This window comes from Gigantopelta aegis, chromosome 4 (assembly GCF_016097555.1).
Source record: "Gigantopelta aegis isolate Gae_Host chromosome 4, Gae_host_genome, whole genome shotgun sequence".
NCBI classification, from domain to species: Eukaryota; Metazoa; Mollusca; class Gastropoda; order Neomphalida; family Peltospiridae; genus Gigantopelta; species Gigantopelta aegis.
This window is the reverse complement of record NC_054702.1, coordinates 69,079,958-69,098,603: the sequence shown is the minus strand read 5'-3', so window position 1 is coordinate 69,098,603 and position 18,646 is coordinate 69,079,958. Positions and strand designations below refer to the sequence as shown.

Below are 18,646 nucleotides of genomic sequence, written 5' to 3'. Positions count from 1 at the left end.
ATAGGAAAAAAAGAAGACAAAATGAATATACCAGTACAAATAATGAGGGTTTGTTTTTTAGTCTTAACATAATATTATGGTTATTCTGACACTTGATCTAGAGTGGGGGGGACCTAGCTCAGTCAGTCTAGTTGCAGGCCCATATGCAGGATTTTTAATGTGGTGGGGGGTGAATTCCTTGTGATGGGATCATGGGACCAACATGAAAAACCCCGTTTATGTAACATTATCTAAATTTGATAGAAAAACCTTTGGTAATTTGGTGGTGGGTGGGTGGTGGGTGCATATACACCAGTCGCACACACACATTGGTTCAGGATCAATTCCCATCAGTTGGCCCATTGGCCTGTTTCTTGTTGCAACTACGGTAGTCCTCTGTAATAATGGAATCCAGGTGAAAACCCCCTTCGGTCAAAACCCCCTCGGTCAAAACCCCCTCCAGTCAAAACCCCCTGCAATAAATAGTCAGACGGTCAAAACCCCCTCTTATTATTATTGTTTGGTATTTATAGTGGTAAAGTTGGTATAATATTAACATAGATGAATAATTGTTTTAATCTCTTTTGAATAATTATCTGAAATATATTTATTTATGTTGTTATTTAGTGTATGTTACACTACATAGACTTTAGGCTTTCAGTGAAGCTACTCATAGACTTAGAATTGTAGTTTTTACAAAATGTTTGATCTTAGAGATAGATGTAATTGGGAAGCCTAGGAAAACTACTTATATGGATAATAGTATAATGAAAGAACTTGATAGTAATTTGCAATATAAGGAAAGAACATGATAGTAATTAGCAACAACAACAACAACAACAACAGCTTGATCTTGGCTAGCTGCTGCAGGGATTAATGTTTGGGAAGCCTTGAGAAATCCTTTAAATAATATAATGAAAGAATTTGATAGTAATTAGCAATCTCTGTTACTTATGTGATCTTAGCTATTGAAGGGCTCTTAGCTATTGATGGGATTAATGATTGAGCAGTTATTTTTGAACAAAAAAAGTAGAGTACATGACTAGCAAATGTCACATGGGATGCTACACAGAAAATGGTTAGGGTCTGGTCTATTAATCATTCATTCTGTGAACAACCATGGAAGTGATACTTTGTTTCACAAGGAGTGGTCAAAACTTCTGCATGAAGGATATATGTATACCAAAAGAACAAGTCTAAGTCTACAGTGCGATGGGAATGCTCCAACAGGGCTTCCTTTTCTTGCAAGGGAGCAGTGACCACAGATATTGAGATCCAGACAGTGATACACACTGTCCAACACACTCATGATCCCAATCCCGACTCTGTTGCAGCTAGTGCAGGCTTTAAAAACACAAAAGAACGTAAGTGGTACATCGCGGGGTACGCCAACCCAGATAGTCGTGGATACTACAGCAACTGCTACAACTGATATTCGTGCTGCTCTAGGCAACCCAGAAGTTGTGAAACGTACACTACGTCGGGAGCGTGCCAAGCATCTTCCTAAAAATCCACAATCACTTCAAGACTTAATCATTGAGGGGTGAGCCCCCAGCAAAAGTGTTCGCCGTAAAACAGTCAAATTGCAGTCTAAGCTCTTGAATTTGTGCACAGCCCGCCAAGATGGTGCTAAGTCAATGGAGGATACTCTCAAAGGCATCGGACACTGCATCAGATGGAAATAGATCTAAATGCGATCTAATGGATTATGACTTATACAAAAGTCTATGCAATCAAATCTTATAATATGCAAGTGTGAATAAATATTTTGGGTATTAATTATTTTGTCATTTTTTATAATTATTTCCTAAATAAGGGGGTTTTGACTGGAGGGGGTTTTGACTGGAGGGGGTTTAGACTGAGGGGGTTTTGACCGAGGGGGTTTTGACCGGAGGGGTTTTTGACCGGTCACCGTAATAATGTTATGTACTTTCCTGTCTGTGGAATGCTTTTAAAAGATCTCTTGCTGCTAATTGGAAAGACTAGTGTGTTTAAGCTCTATCTCCTGTAGGTGACATATCTGATTATTACTATTATTAAGTAAACTTATGTTAACTCAAAGAAAAGTAGGGCTAGTTAATTTTAATCATGGCTACTAAATAAAATTTAATCACTGATCCAATGGCTAGTGGATTTTATAAAAATTCTAGAAGCCCAGCATTGATAAATAAAGCATTCCTTCCTTCCTAGCTCAGTGAGTAGAGCACATACCTGAGGTACTTGGGTCTAAGGATCAGACACCCTCACCCATTCTCTAACTGTTTGGGTCTTTAGATCAGCCCAACCAGTGCCTCATCACTGGTATATCAAAGGTTCTGGTATGTGCTGTCCTGTCTGTGGGAAAGTTCATACAAGAAAAAATGTAGCAGGTTTCCTCTGAAGTTTGTGTTTCAGAATTATGAAATGTTTGATATCCAATAGCAGATTATTAATTAATCAAGTCCTATAGTAGTGTTGTTAAACAAATCAAACTTTTAATCTGGAGTAAGAAAGTAAACCCATTGCTTCCACATAGGTTAACAAGAGCTGTAAGGTATCTTTTCCATAGATAGTTTAACAACACCACTAGAGCACATTGGTTTATTAATCATCAGCTATTGGATGTCAAATATTTGGTAATTTTGACATATAGTCTTTAGAGAAGAAACCCGCTACATTTTTCCATTAGTAGCACCATCCTACAACCTGTCCATGGTATAAATAATCACATCTAATTGGATCATGGGATATGGAAAAAAGGAAGGAAATGGTTTATTTAACGACACACTCGACACATTTTATTGACGATTATATAGCATCGGACATATGGTTAAGGACCACAAAAATATTGAGGGAGGAAACCCACTCTCGCCACTTCATGGGCTACTCTTTTTGATTAGCAGTAAAGGATCTTTTATATACACCATCCCATAGACAGGATAGCACATACCAAATTATTTGATATACCAGTCGTGGTTCACTGGCTGGAGCAAGAAATAGCCCAATGGGTCAACTTACGGGGATTGAACCCAAACTGACCGCGTATTAAGTGAGCGCTTTACCACTAGGCTATGTCTTGCCCCCCCCCACGGGGTATGGAGTTCAGCTACTAACTAGGAAGATTACCCAAGAAAATAGGTAAATAGATGTTAAGGACCTTGAAGTCATTACTTGTAAGGAAATATAACTATACCTGTATTCACGTATATAAAGAGTTCTTTTCCAAAACACAAAATATATCCAGTGATGTCATTTTGAGAGAAAAAGATGTGAATTTGCTGCAATATGGCATTACATATATCACACAAAGCAGTTTTAAGATCCTGTTCAATGGACATAGATTGTATTTTAATGGAAACTCTTTGTCATATTGTTGAGTTGTACTAATATCTGTGTACTTTGACTTCTAAATCCAAAATCTGGAACATGGTGTATATCATAGTTTGAAAATGGAAGTCTTCATATGTACATTCATAAATTGAACATTCATGCAGTTCAGTTTAGATTTTTTTTTAAAACAAAGCAGCCTATATTAATAGCAGTATTGCATACATTTTTTATAAAACAAACCTGAAAATGGGAAGAATGAAAAACTGATTGCACCACTAATTAAAAATATTTTTTTTTACACTCCCATTGGTGAGAACACTATGCGTTATTTTTGATAACACATGGATTATTAACACACATATGTGTTAACAAATTTCAAGACATATGACTGGCTGCTCCTAGGTGATGACCAGGTAACCAGTGCCATGCATCCAATGAAAAACAACACGGTGGAAATATATTACACTGTGACATATAGTTAACCTGATAATCATGTATCTGTGACACATAAGTTAGCTACAAGTACAACGGCTGTAAATAACTTTTAGTCAAAAAAGATGTTAAAATTTGCTTAAAACCTGGTTTTTGAGGATATGTAAGAAATAGAATAATACATTCATGTCTGTTAGATACCATTTATATCACAACTCGTTGTTTAAAAAACGTATCAGACTCGCTTTCGCTCGTTAGATACATTTTAAAATAACTCCTTGTGAGATAAATGGTATCTACCGGCCACTCATGTATTATTCTCTACGTATTACCTTAGTAAGGAAAGGAATATTTGATAAACAATTGTTTACACTTGAGCATATTTTAAGCTGCAGCTATTTGTTGTCTACAGAATGGTATTTTGACATTAGATCAAACAAAAGAGAAGAAACCAGTTGCTGCCACAAGATAATTATGCCTGCTGAACAAACAGCAAAGGATCTTTTATATGAACTTTCCTCATGGACAAAAAAGTACACACCATGGCATTTGATACACCAGTTGTATGGCATTGGTTGGAAAATAGACTCTTATTTACTACAAACTACATATTCGGTGCTATAAAGAAAAAAATTCTCTCCTTTTTTTTCAGAAACAATAACAAGCAAACTAGTAAAGCAAAATAAAAACCATAAAAAATTAAATGTTTAAAAATATTTAATCACTCAAGTATATTTTATTTTCAAAAAGTACACATTTAAATATATATAAACATATATGATATAATAGATGTAAACATTTTTATAAATACATGTACATATAACACAGATATAAATAAACATATGTAATATATTATGAAGTGTAAATATGTTTTTATAAAACTTTCAAAAGACTTGGCAATAAATGTATACAAAAAAAAAAATATTATGCTTTCATTTTTAAAAGTAATATTTCAAAACTACATTGTATTATAAAAGTTTCTAAAATATTCCTAAATATTCTTGATCAAATAAACTAATATATTATGTTATGCATTCACTTACCTTATCTAAATGTGTTACAGGTTAGTTTATTAACCAAACTTGGTATCCATTTTCATGGGTTCAAACTTTACTTCTGAACACATGATCAGAAGTGCAAGTGAATAATTCAATAAATGATTTGTAATATTTATTATTATGAGTCAAACACATAATTATTGATAAAAAAAAATATCCATTATAATTTAATTATTTGATAAAAATTAAATGTAACCCATGCAGAAAAGAATGATAATCAGTGTTACCACATCGACCTTTAAAAAAAATGCACAATAGAAAAACTTAATTGAAAAGTGAATGAAACCTTCTTTAAAAATAAAATATTATAATTTATGACTAGTAATAATACTGATATCAAAATTGAGAAAAAAAATTGACCATCAAAACCAACATTATGACAGAAACGTCTGTATACCCATGCACACAAATATGAAATTTGCACTTTAACAAATTTACTTAGAAATTTATTTCATTTTTAAAAATCAGTAATTGTTTATTTTATTTAAATTCTAAATTAAAATTCTCATAAATATTTTAATAATAATACAATGTTTGGTTATCAGTAGACTTTCTGATTACCGTATATTTTCAAACTTTGATTATGAATAATCCCGATTATCGTAAATGTTCAAACTATGACAGGTTTTAAATATGTGACAAAAAAAGAGACGATCTCTAATAAAGAATTCATTTCTAAAACACCACACAGATTTGTTTATCAAAATATTTCAATATTAAATACAAGAGATCAATGGAAATATATTCTAGATGCTTGAGCCAGTATTTAAGAATTTACAGTAATATTCCCAAATACCAAAACACTGTTTTGTGCAACATGTGACTAGTGACATAAATACTGATCAGTACTAAGAATGAATAATAAACTCTTTGGTATGGTCCACATTGAAAACTGGTTGAAAGAAAAATAATGAAAATAAAATTGAAAATACTTGAGCAAAATGTTTCATTTTGATGAATGATCTCGAACCACATAAATTCCACTTCAGTTTTTATTTTTAAATATGTTTGTGTATCTTCAGTGGCTGAATGTTTAGTCTTCTTGCACATCCACAATGAGTGGGGTGAGATACTGACTGTGTCGAATTCCAAATGAGAAGTCAGGCTGCTTGGTTTTGTGAAGCCAAACCTAGAAGGAAAAAACAGAAGAAAACATTAACCATTCATTTTGTCAGTAATTGTCAATAATTTTGTCTTTGATTGTATAGATTTGTATACATAGTTAAAGACCCTCACCCCCACTCAAAACAAAACCCCTAATACTAATCATAGTAAATAAAAATGTAACCAGGAACATAATCAATACAGTGGGAGATTGGTAATTTCTGACCCTACTAGCAAATATAAATAAATGTTTTATTTAATTAAAGATGCATTTTTATATAAACCAAGTACCGTAATAAATTTATGTTTTAAATAAGAAAGGATGATGTTGGTGGTGGTGGTGGTGGGTTTGGTGGGGTTTTTTTTGTTTACTTAAATGTTTAAATTATAAAATAGAAAATATTGAATAAAGATTTAGAACATGGCAGGAAAATTCAAGACTAGTATCCCTTACAACTACTTTTAAAAAATAGAAAAGAAGCCAAAATAAGAAACTCCTTAAAATATACTTTCCTAAGTGAAATTCAACATGTCATATTACAAATGTGTCACATGGGCAATGGCCATAGCAATTGACACTTGTTATAGTGTGGAGAGGAGTGGGGGGGTGGGGGGGGGAGACAAAACACATTTAAATTTTATTTATATATATATATATATATATGTATAGTGAAACAAAAGGTAAATGTTTTAGCCGCACGGGTGAAGGATGGTGTCAGAATTCAGAATTTTATTTTATTTCTTTTATTTCTAAAATACACATGTAGTTGAAAAATTAGTGAACAAAAGGAAAATGAAAATAAAACTACATGAAAACCTATATTTAAAGTGGCTTCATTGATAAGTAAGTTAGGACAGTGGAAACAGTAATATAGGACTGCATATTTGAACACTGGCTCAGTGCCTGCTGGTGAGCTGACCTTTTCTGGACTGTGAGCACCGGGTCCTGGTTTCTGAGTTGTGTCTCCAGGCATCACGTTGCGACTTGTCATACTGTAGAGAGGAGCTTTCGTCTTGTACATCGAGGGATCAGTGATGGAGTAGGTACCAGGGCCAGGGGTCTGCAAAACACAGGTATCCATCAGTCATGTGTATGTCAAAATAAATAAATAAAACAATAAGTAAAACAATAAATTACCCGGTAAACAATAAAACAATAAATGAATAAATGAATAAATTAATAAATAAATAATACACAACCATAAATATATATGATAAATACTTAAACAACAAATGAAAGTTAAAGTTTGTTTTGTTTAAAGACACCACTAGAACACATTGATGTATTAATCATTGGTTACTGGATGTCAAACATTTAGTAATTGCAACATATAGTTTTAAAGAGGAAATCTGCTACATTTTTCCATTAATAGCAAGGGATCTTTTATATGCACCATCCCACAGACATAATAGCACATACCACTGCCTTTGATAGATCAGTTGTGGTGCACTGGCTGGAACAAGAATAGCCCAATATTAATTTTTAGTGTTATTATTAGTAAATATGTTTCAAATTTAATTATAAGGACTGTCTGTTATTTCATATATGTTCATCTGGGTATGAACAAAAAATAATCCGCATACTTATACATTATGTGAACAGTTTTGCCGATGTTGGCATAGTTAATTCACATAGCTGGCGGATGATCCTTTTTGTTCATATCTCAATGAACGTAAAAGTAATAACAGACAATCCTTAAATAGATGGTTTTGCCTTACCCTTGCAAGGTCCTCTGAAAATCCACCTGACTCCTGGCGTCCTGACAAGCTGTAGCATGGAGCCTGCTTCTTGCCACTCTCTACAGTCTTCCCAATCATGTCTGGCAGTGAGTAACTATTGGCAGCTGAAACGAAAGAAAGAAATGGTTTATTTATGATGCATTCAACACATTTTATTTACTGTTATATGGCGTTGGACATATGGTTAAGGACCACAAAGATATTGAGAGAGGAAACCCGCTGTCACCACCTAATAGACTACTCTTTTCGATTAGCAGCAAGGGATTTTTTATATGCACCATCCAACAGACAGAATAGCTCATACCATGACCTTTGGTATACCAGTCGTAGTGTACTGGTTGGAGTAAGACATAGCCCAATGGGCCCACCAACAGGGATCGATCACAGACTGACCATGCATCAAGTGAATGCTTTACCACTGGGCTAGGCCATGCCCCTCAGCTGAAATGATGACATAAAGTTAATTCTTTCCAAGTTGAATTTCAGAGAACAAAACCTTACAAGCATAAACACAGGGCTCACAACGGAACAAACTTTGGTTTAGCCAATTTTCAGATTAATAGAGTATTTCATTGAAAATGGTTAAAATATGGTTAATTTAAGGACTATTTTATTAGACAAAGATTAAATGTTGTATAAAACGTAGCACTTGGAACAGGGTAAACCCTGAAACATTTCCGTAAATCATTGGCAACAAAAAATCTGACCCAATTTTAATTAATTTTAAGTTGAAATTCTAAGATAATTACTATTAAAGGCTGTAGTATGTGTAATCCTGTCTATGGGAAAATGCATATAAAAGATCCATTGCTACTAATGAAAAAATGTAGTGGGTTTGCACAGACTAAATTACCAATTGTTTGACTTCCAATAGCCAATGTTTAATTAATTAGTGGTGTTGTTAAACAAAATAAACTCTTTTATACTTAATACTATAGCATGTTAATTAATCTGACTTGAAGTGAACAGTAAACGTGGGTCCATAGTTAAATTAACTCTGGGTTAGTCTAATATTTTCCTTTCAATTATTTTTGCACAGCTATTACATTTGATTATGTATGAATACCTTTGATTGTTCTAAATCGAGTTTGAACATTATGCTTTCAATTACTATTTCTATTGATCCAATCCATGGTTTTAAACATTTCTGTTAACCAAAGGTTAAGTTAACTAAGATCTGAACAACTGGCCTTAGGTTTATTTTATCCCTTGAACCACTTTTGTTCTTATCGTAAGTGGCCTCAGTTGTGTCATGGTTAAGCCATCAGACATACATGTAAGGCTGGTAGGTACTGGGTTCACAACCCGGTACCGGCTCCCACCCAGAGCGAGTTTTAATGACTCTTCTTACTCACTGACCACTAACAACTAACCCACTGTCCTTGAAATGAAATGAAATCTTACCATAATGTGATAAAATAAATTAATTTAAAAATACTAGTTCTGCTGATAATACATCATATATGTATGCATATGTTATCAAGTCTCTAAACATTAAAACATTGCTTAACCAATTTATTGTTTACACAAAAATAATGTCAGTAAACCCATTTGTGTTTTGCATAACCAGTTATATCCAAGTAAATGATGTATATCCAAAATTTAATTTGCAAATGAAACATAGGTTATGCAAAATTATATTTACATGAGCAACGCATGAATGAAATGATTGTTCTCACAATTTCAGACAGACCGGATATATTAAACATCAAGATTTAACCACTGCACTGTAGAGGTCAATGGACAGAATACAGATTCCCCAGCTTGTATACAAAGTTAAAGATAAAGTTTGTTTTGTTTAACCACACCACTAGAGCATATTTATTGATTAATCATCGGCTATTGGATGTCAAACATTTGATAATTCTGACATATTATAGTCTTAGAGAGAAACCCTGCCATTAGTAGCAAGGCATCTTTTGTATGCACCATCCCACAGACAGGATAGCACATATCACAGCCTTTTTTTTACACCAGTTGTGGAGTACTGGCTGGAATGAGAAATAGCCTAATGGGCGCCAAGCAATGGAGATCAATCCTAGACCGACTGTGCATCATACGAGTGCTTTACCACTGGGCTATGTTCCACCCAGTTCATATTTCACAATGCTGCATCCCTACCTGGTGAGTTGTCTTGCTTCCTGTGGCGATGACGCATTCCAAAGCTGTACGCGGGATGCCTGTAATAAGCAGAGGGTCCCGTCTTCTCTGGACAGTAGGATCCAGGTCCTGGTGTTTTGAAAGGGGCTACGTCCTTTTGTCGACCGTAGAGAGAGTAGATTGGAGTTCCGTCCTTTCCATCGCGGTAGACTTTGGAGTCAGGGTAGTAGCATGGTCCTGGACTGCAGTCATCTCGGAATTTACCATGGTGGATACCAAACGAATAGCTAGGGTATTTGTTGTGTACACTTCTGGGATCATGTTTGTTCTGGCCAACCAGTGTGGGTAGGCCGTAGCAAGGCCCAGGACTGCTGTACATGGCAGCGATTGGCCCACGTGGTTTTGTGTATTCGTAGACCATGATGACTTGTTAACACTAGTGGAAAAGCAAACAAAACATTATTATTATCTTTGCATAAATATTGATTATAATTATAATATGGTAGAAGTACCCTTTACACATACCTGTAATTGTAAAGTTGGGGGGGGGGGGGGGAGCTTTGTGGATTTGTTTGGGGTTATTGGGGCAGAGGGTGTGGGTTTTTTTTAAATAGGTACATGTCTAAGTCTCAATGAGAACCAATTATTACAAATAGTTAAATAATATATACCAAGGGCATAAAATGTATGGCTACAATAAGGCTCAATATTTATGCACTAAGTTTCATTCAGGACAAAAATGGAATGTGGTAGATTTGGGAAAATGTCAAACAAGCTGATATTGTGATGGGAAATAAAAAGAATATCTTTTTTTTAAGTGTTACAAACAAGAAATTTTCCATAAATATTTGTAACATTTGTAAACAGTGGTAGGTTTAAGCTACAATGATCGCTTATTGAACTCATTAGGTTATCTTCCATCTTAGCTTCATTTATTATATTATATGTCATTGTATGTAGTATATTGTCCGTATATTTCTTCTTTCATTCACCATTTATCTAATGTAATTACCACCTAATATGACTCTTGATAGTCACTGAATAAAATATATATGCTAAATCTTCGTTTTATCAGTATTCATCAAATACCCTTTTGGGAGTCATTCAATAATAATGATATAACTAAAAAAGTTTCAGCTTTTTTAACCCCTATATATTGATTTATAATTGCTAAGATTATATCCTCCCACCCAGCTCATCACACTATCACCATGATATTAGGCCTACTGGGTTTTATGTTTGTATTTTTAATTTAGTTCTTTTGTAACAGTAAAATTATTTGTAACTGAAAAACATGTCCATAATTCTCTATTTTGTTTATAAATAAGAATGAGACATTGGTTTGAAAACGTTATGTAAAGTTTACAAACGCCCCTTTCTCTCCCTGTACATTTTGCCACCTTCTTTACACATCCCTCCTATTACCGCGCTATGTAATTGCTGCGTTAATTTAATTTAAAATTCGGTTTTACTGTACATATTATACTGTATACATAGTCCCAACAAACTACTAGATCGCTGTTTAAACATCTATTTAATGGGGCTATTTAAAGTTCACGTTTCAAAGAAATATTTAAAAGCACAATGTCTAACTTATTTAATTATAACAATGATCAATTAAACATAAATGTTCAAACCATGAAATAAAATAAACTACATTCACATACGAACAAAACTTCCGAAAATACTAACAGTTGACCTTAGTAAACGTACTAATATTATTAATAAACATTTAAAAAACCGCTGAAGACTAGTATAATAATAATTGATGTATACAGCGGTACGTTTGTTATGCTTAAACAATAACATGTTAAAAACCATACCTGCTGCCAGAGAAACTAAACCAGAAAGTGTTCGATGGTGTTTCACAAATGAGACTTGTTAAATAACTAACACAATAAACGCAATGCCAGGGGAAGCTTTCGGCTGAATTGCATCCGTAGCAACGTGACGTGATTAACTAGGTAACGTCTATTACGTAAACCCACAACGAAGGCTTAAACGAAACGCATTAAGCCAAACGGCTGCGAAGCCTTTCCGAAATGGACAGATTTACCGATTTAGTGCTGAATTAGTGCTCTATTGTGAGGTACATTGATTAACATTATTTCTTTTGTTTACACGGAACCGGGATATTTCAAGTAAATGTATTTGTGTTTGTACACATTTACCAAAAATAAGTTAGACCCTATTATTTTATTATCATCTATAGGTTATTGACGTCAATCATAAGGTATAGGCCTAACCTGAATCGATTTTATAAGTCATTTTTATTCATAATGAGACAGTCCCCCCCCCCCCCCCCCCGCCCCCCCCCCCCCCCCCCCCCAACCTGGCCCCCAGAAATAAAATGGGTTAAGTTTAGGGTTAGGGTTAAGAAAATTATACAGTAATGATAAGAAATTAATTTTGTCAAAAGGTTAACTTAAAAACAAAAAACAAAATCCATCTGCAAAATTGTTTGGGTATGGAAAAAAGTGTTTTGCTTAACGACACCACTTGAGCATCATCGGCTATTTGATGTCAAACATATGGTAATTTTGACACAGTCATAGAGAGCAAACCCGCTATGTTTTTCCATTACTAGCAAGGGATCTTTTATATGCACTATCCCACAGACAGGATAGCACATACCACGGCCTTTGGTATACGAAGTCGTGGTGCACTGGCTGGGATGAGAAATAGCACAATTGGCATGGGTATGGCGCAATACCCGTTTTGTCCTCTGGCAGAAACCCTGCCCCTCCCCTCCCCCAGCTGTTTATAGACCTATAGAGTATTAGAGCCTACACCAGACCCGTATGGGGCTTTGGGGCTTCACGCTTGCGGCGCTGCCGGTTTCGCACAACACATTTTATACAACCATAAAAATGAGCCCCCCAACTTTGAAAAATCCGTCCTACGGGCCTGTACACAAAAACATTTTCACAGAGAACCTAAACTTTTGAGTTGCGTACCCAGGGCAGCACGTTTGTATCTTAACTGAATATAAACTAGGCCTGCCACTATCGTCATCTGTGCAGGGTTCTTCTCTAAATAAATAAAGCAAGTGTGAAAATCCCCGTATAATAGACATCTAGGCTTTTAACTGCTAATAAAGATGGGGGTGTCTTTCAAAATAAACATATCTTAAAGTCCTTCCTTTATCGCAACCACTACCATCTTCGTCGTCATCATAATCGTCAACATCACCACCATCAATATCGTCAATATTTGAAAAGATTGTTTGTTAAATGAAACATTAATATACTGCCTACACAACAGTGTTACAAAGATAAAACAAAGAAGAAAAAAAATAAAGAAAAAAAAGCGGTCGTCATAAAATTAATATGGGCTACTTATATAAATAAATAAATAAACAAACAAACAAACAAACAAAAATAAAAAAATAAGGAAAAACAAAAACAAATAAACTAATAAATAAATAAATAAATTTATTTAAATGAATAATAATACATTTAAAATATATATTTGCAGCTAGAATGACAATGTAACACAAACTGGCACAGTTTAAAACTACAAATGTTGCAATTAGAATAACAATGTAAAACAAAAACATAAAAGCTATATTTATTTTACAGTGTATCAATACGTCTTTCAATGTTCGCGAGGACTTTATAACCGTAGGGGACGGGGTCTAGCTCAGTCGGTTAAGCATTCGTCTGAGATACGTGGATCGAACCCTCTCGGTGGACCCATTCTCTGACCTATAATTTAATATATCAAATACTGTGGTATGTACTATCCTGTCTGGGGAAAATCCATGTAAAAGATCCCTTGTTGCTAATGGAAAAAGGTAGCAGATTTCCTCTAATACTCAGAATGATCAAATATGATTAGACACCCAATATAGCCGATGATTATTAAATCAATGAGAGAGAGAGAGAGAGAGAGAGAGAGAGAGAGAGAGAGAGAGAGAGAGAGAGAGAGAGAGAGAGAGAGAGAGAGAGAAGGAGATTTACGTGCACATTCAGAGCAAGCTGTTGTAGCACACGCCAATCCTGGTCACAGGGACCGCCTTGGCCAGTTCCCTCTGTCCAGGACAGGAAAGAGTTGGGGGAGGGTTGTAGAGAGGGAGCGCCTGCACTGACAAATGCAAGGGTAAATCAATGTGCTTTAGCGGAGCTTTTAAACAAACACTTATGACCGTACTTTAAAATGCGCTGGTGTCGTTAAACATTTATTTCCGATTTAAATATAGTTCGCCTACATGAATTATAAAATCTTTGTGTAATATAAAATAAACAGAAGTAGTACGTATATTAATTTTACAATAAAATAATAATCATAAATTATAATTATTCAACAGGCTAGTATTGAGAAACTGCCACCCAGTGTGCGAAGATTAACATAATTCGTATTAATATTTAATTTAATTTGCTTTGCTTGTAATGCTAATTTAAATGGAATGCCATTGCAACATGTTTCCAATTAATTGAGCCTTTCAGTGACTACAATGGTATATTAAATACATTTTCTTGAATACACACACACACACATATATATATATATTCAAGAAAATGTATTTAATATAGGTCTTGTATATATGTAGGTCTATGTGTATTATTGATATATATCGTACTTAGTGCCATAAACTGTATTATGTAACAACTGTTAGAAACTAATAACCATGCATGTATTGTGTTATGTGCGCGTGATTGTTTTCTTTTGTTTGTTTCCCGTATAATCTGAAATGACCGCTGATACGACTGCAGTGTCGGGTACAGTTCACTTAGCGTTTGTCGCACATTTTGCAGATTATTTACAGAGTATCGGATTTGTGCCTGTAACTAAAACAATAAAACAATGCAACAATTATACCCATGTTTCGGTCTGTTTTGAGACTGTTTTCACGTTTGGTTTAAACCATAGTACATCGCAGAGCCAACTTTCAAAAGACGTGGATATCGTACAGAGTTTTAGCATGAACACATTTTACACCCAACTGTTCTGTAAGTACATTTTCTTTAACATTTTGAATAATTTTTAAACTAATAAGATTAAATTTTCCTCAAGTTTTGGCTAGTTACTTTAATAGTAAGAATTAAATGCTTATTGTATTGGTGATGACATCTTGAATATTTTATGAACACAGCTGCGCTAGCTTGTTCATCGCATATATTTAAACATCAGAAGGGTAAGGTTGCAGGCGTACGGGCTCCCATTTTTGTAGGGGTTGGGGAGGGGGTTGGCTTTTGCCTGGATTAAACCCGATCCCCCCACCCCACCCCCCGAATCTGGATAACGGCATTTATTCATATTAGCATTACTGCCAAACAGCTATATAGAGTTGCAAACGAATCACTACGCATTACTACATGGAGTATAACTACTTTTGAGGGTAGAATGGTAAAAAGGTCTCAGATTAGCACATTTTTGAATTTGAGGTTTTGCTCCAGCACTCTGCCCCCTCTCTTGTACGCTTATGGGTAGGGGTTAGGTCAGACTATGCGTTACCCCCACCTACACACCCACCCCCACCCCGCCTGCCCTTCCCCAGTTGAAAGGTGTAATAAGTTGCCGACATCAGATCTCCCGATGCCCATTTGCATCGATCTCATTACACCGGTCTTATATTAAAAGCGCTATTTTATACAACCGATTTTGAAGATGTGTAGTAAGTGCTGTGACAGACATTTCAGGGGCCTCGTTTCCATAAACGCGTATAGCATACACGCATTTACATCATTCATATATATATATATATATATATATATATATATATATATATATATATATATATATATATATATAATATCATGTAAATGTGTGTATGTTCTATGCCAATAGCGATTTATTCCATCGCCGAAAAAGTCTGCGTACCACCTGAAAATCCCAAGCTAGGCCCCTGCATTTTTGTTTATTTGTGCCATGAAAATATGTCAACATGTCATCGATATGCTTTTATTTTTCAATTTTATTTATCAATTTTGACGTTTGTAAACGATTTGATGAAGGATTTAGAGAATAATCATTGTGCTATACTCGGCAATACTTTTTGTTATCTTGCACGAGTGAATTGATGTTGTCCTTCCCAAGCCTTTGGCGCCAACATCAATTCGCGAGTGCAAGATAAGCGGTATTGTCGAGTAGCGAGGTGGGTATTCTATTTATTACCCATTTTTAATATTTATCATTTTATGGAAGATTTTCGAACGATACTGTTGTTGAAAATAAGTTTGCAAGTTCTGAACAAGAGATAGCGTTGCGTTATAGCTGTGACATAATATCGCTGATGACATAAGTTACTTGTTGACATGACTTCCACCATGGAAACTATTCTTACTACACACCGTAAAGCACTGTGGATAACGTCAAAACGTATCTAAGGGAAGAAATGTTTTTTTATCTTTCTATAGGGAAAGATCATTTTTCTTTCTCGACTTCTCTCTGCCCATATGGGTAATAAAACAATTTATCCTATAACTTACCCATGATATCCATGTCATAAACCCATATAATAATTTAGTATGGCCCTATTAACCCGGTTAATAATGGTAATGAAATCTGCAAGGTTTCTAGGTAATTTGTTGCTGTGGATGGGTCATTTGCTTACAAGCCAACAAGACCTGTGTACCTGAGCTTAACGTTTTGAAATATTTAGTTAAAATGGGTGACGTCAAACTAATCGTGACGACGTAATATTACCGATGGCGGCGACTTTAGGTCTCACTACACAGATGTCATCTGCCATTGAAACCCATGTTAAACTGCCCAACTTCAAGCGAAGATTGCCCATAGAACGGGTTCTCATTGGCACTAACAACATACACCATTGCGAACATACATTATATAAGCATTTATTTTCACTCCAAAATTGAGAACATTTCCGTCTCAGTTTTTTGCTATATGACCGCATCTGGCTGTAGTACCGGTCCGAACAGGTGGTTCATTAACCGATTCACTCCGGCTGTCACTTGCGCTATATACCCATGTCCCAAAAGGTCGATGCACAATATTACAAAATAACATGGGCAAAATTCAGCCAGAAGGCTTACCATTAAACATACATATTGTTTTAATTCTTCACCATTTCCTAGAAGTGAATATGTGAACCATAACATGTGTCACAATTAGGAACTATAGTGATCAATGAACTCTCACCCGGAAGTGATCTGTGTAGTGAGACCTTAGTACTGTGATTTACTAAAAGGTTTATTAAAATGTTATTTTAGAAGTGTTATTGGATTTATAAATAGAATTCGCACTTGTGTTTTTTTAATATGTAAAATATCAACCTCGTCTAGTTAATCGGTATTTGTCTTGGCAGAGACTCATCAAATACCGATTAACATAGATTCGGTTGATATTTTCCATATTAAAAAATACTCGTGACGAATCTTCTATTTATTATATACATAGCAATGAAATATATAGATCTACAGAAACCATAAAAGTCATATCCGGTGAAAAGTCGTAAAAAGCTATTGTAACTTGGTTGATTCTCATGATGGGGTTTTCTTCGCTACAACCAGGGGCGTAGCGTGATCTGGACCTGGGGGGGGGGGGGGGATTCGAATATAAACCAAGTGGACCTTTTTCTATTTTGTTTTTGCATCACCCGAAACTCCATATTTATAAACTTGTATGTTTTAGTACTGAGGGCGGACCATTTGCTTCAGCGGGGGGGTTCGTCCGACCCCCCCCCAGCCTACGCCCGTGGCAACCATAGGCGTACGAGACCGGGGGTGGGGGTGGGGGCATGGGGTCAACTTCCCCGCTAGTGCTGGAGCAAAACCTCAAATTCGGGCAAAAATTCTATAAATATTCCAGGGGCGTAGGCTGGGGGGGGGGGTCGGGGAGTTCGGACGAAGCAAATGGTCCGTTTTCAGAAGTAAAACATACAGGTTTATACATATGGAGTTTCTGGTGGTGCAAAAACAAAATAGAAAAGGTCCACTTGGTTCATATTCGAACAAACCCCCAACCACCACCACCACCACCCAGGTCAAGCTCACGCTACGCCCCTGTATTTGGGGTAAATCTGCTGACCTGAAACCTTTTTACCGTGCATTTTCATCATTCTACCCTCAACATTAGTCATAACTCATGTAAAAATATTTAGTGATTCGTTTGCAATCCTATATAGCTGTTTGGAAGTAATGGTAATATGAATAAATGTTGTTATGCCGATTCGGGAATTTTCGTTTAATTCGGGCAAAAGCCAGCCTGCCCCACTTCAAAATTGGGAGCCCGTACGCCTATGCCTACAATTGCAAACTTCTACACAAATAATTGAATCAGTGAATTAAACAATTCAACTATTACTACAGACTTTATTTATTTATTTATTTCGTATTTATTTACTTGTTTATTTATTGTAGGTCATCTACATGTAACCATAATCTGTATAATTATCATAACCACTTTTACCAAGTATGGCATTTAAAGAACGATATGTAAAGTGGTGGCACACGTCATAGTTAGGGGCACAAACACATTTTTAATATACATGTGTGTATATAGTAAAACAAAACAAGTGTTTTAGCCTCATCATGGGTGGGGGGTGTTTGACCCCTGGCTAATATGGCCATGTAAAGTGGAGTTTTACAATCAGAAAGTAATATCACACACACATACACATGCACGCACGCACGCACACAAATAATGTAATACGTTTTTATTATCTTCTTTATCTTTTCTTCACAATACAAACTGGTACAATAATAATGCAAAATGTATATTGAAAAGCACCTATGAAGTTTTTTCTTCAAGATCTAGCCATACAATTTACACAAATGCCCCCGTCCGCTACCGACCCTGATCGGGCTGCAAGTGCTCTCTTACACTTGCCAGCGCGGGGGGTCCTCTCTCCCACCCCACCCAAACCCTTCCAGTCCTGCACGGAAGAGCCGGAATGGGCCAACACCTGCACCCATGACAGGCGTGCGCTACAACAGCTTGCTCTGAATGTGCACGTTAAG

The 18,646-nt window shown here is 35.5% G+C and overlaps 1 protein-coding gene across 1 annotated transcript; it reads right to left on the bottom strand.

Moving 5' to 3' along the window:
• Positions 1-4,554: 4,554 nt before the first annotated feature.
• On the bottom strand, positions 4,555-11,699 carry LOC121372219 (outer dense fiber protein 3-like). The gene is made up of 5 exons (XM_041498505.1): positions 11,546-11,699; positions 9,744-10,158; positions 7,602-7,726; positions 6,803-6,943; positions 4,555-5,907 (listed from the first exon to the last, which is right to left on the bottom strand). The coding sequence occupies exons 2-5, from the start codon at positions 10,141-10,143 to the stop codon at positions 5,812-5,814; spliced, it is 762 nt and encodes a 253-aa protein (XP_041354439.1). The 5' UTR covers positions 10,144-10,158; positions 11,546-11,699; the 3' UTR covers positions 4,555-5,811.
• Between the last annotated feature and the right edge of the window lie 6,947 nt (positions 11,700-18,646).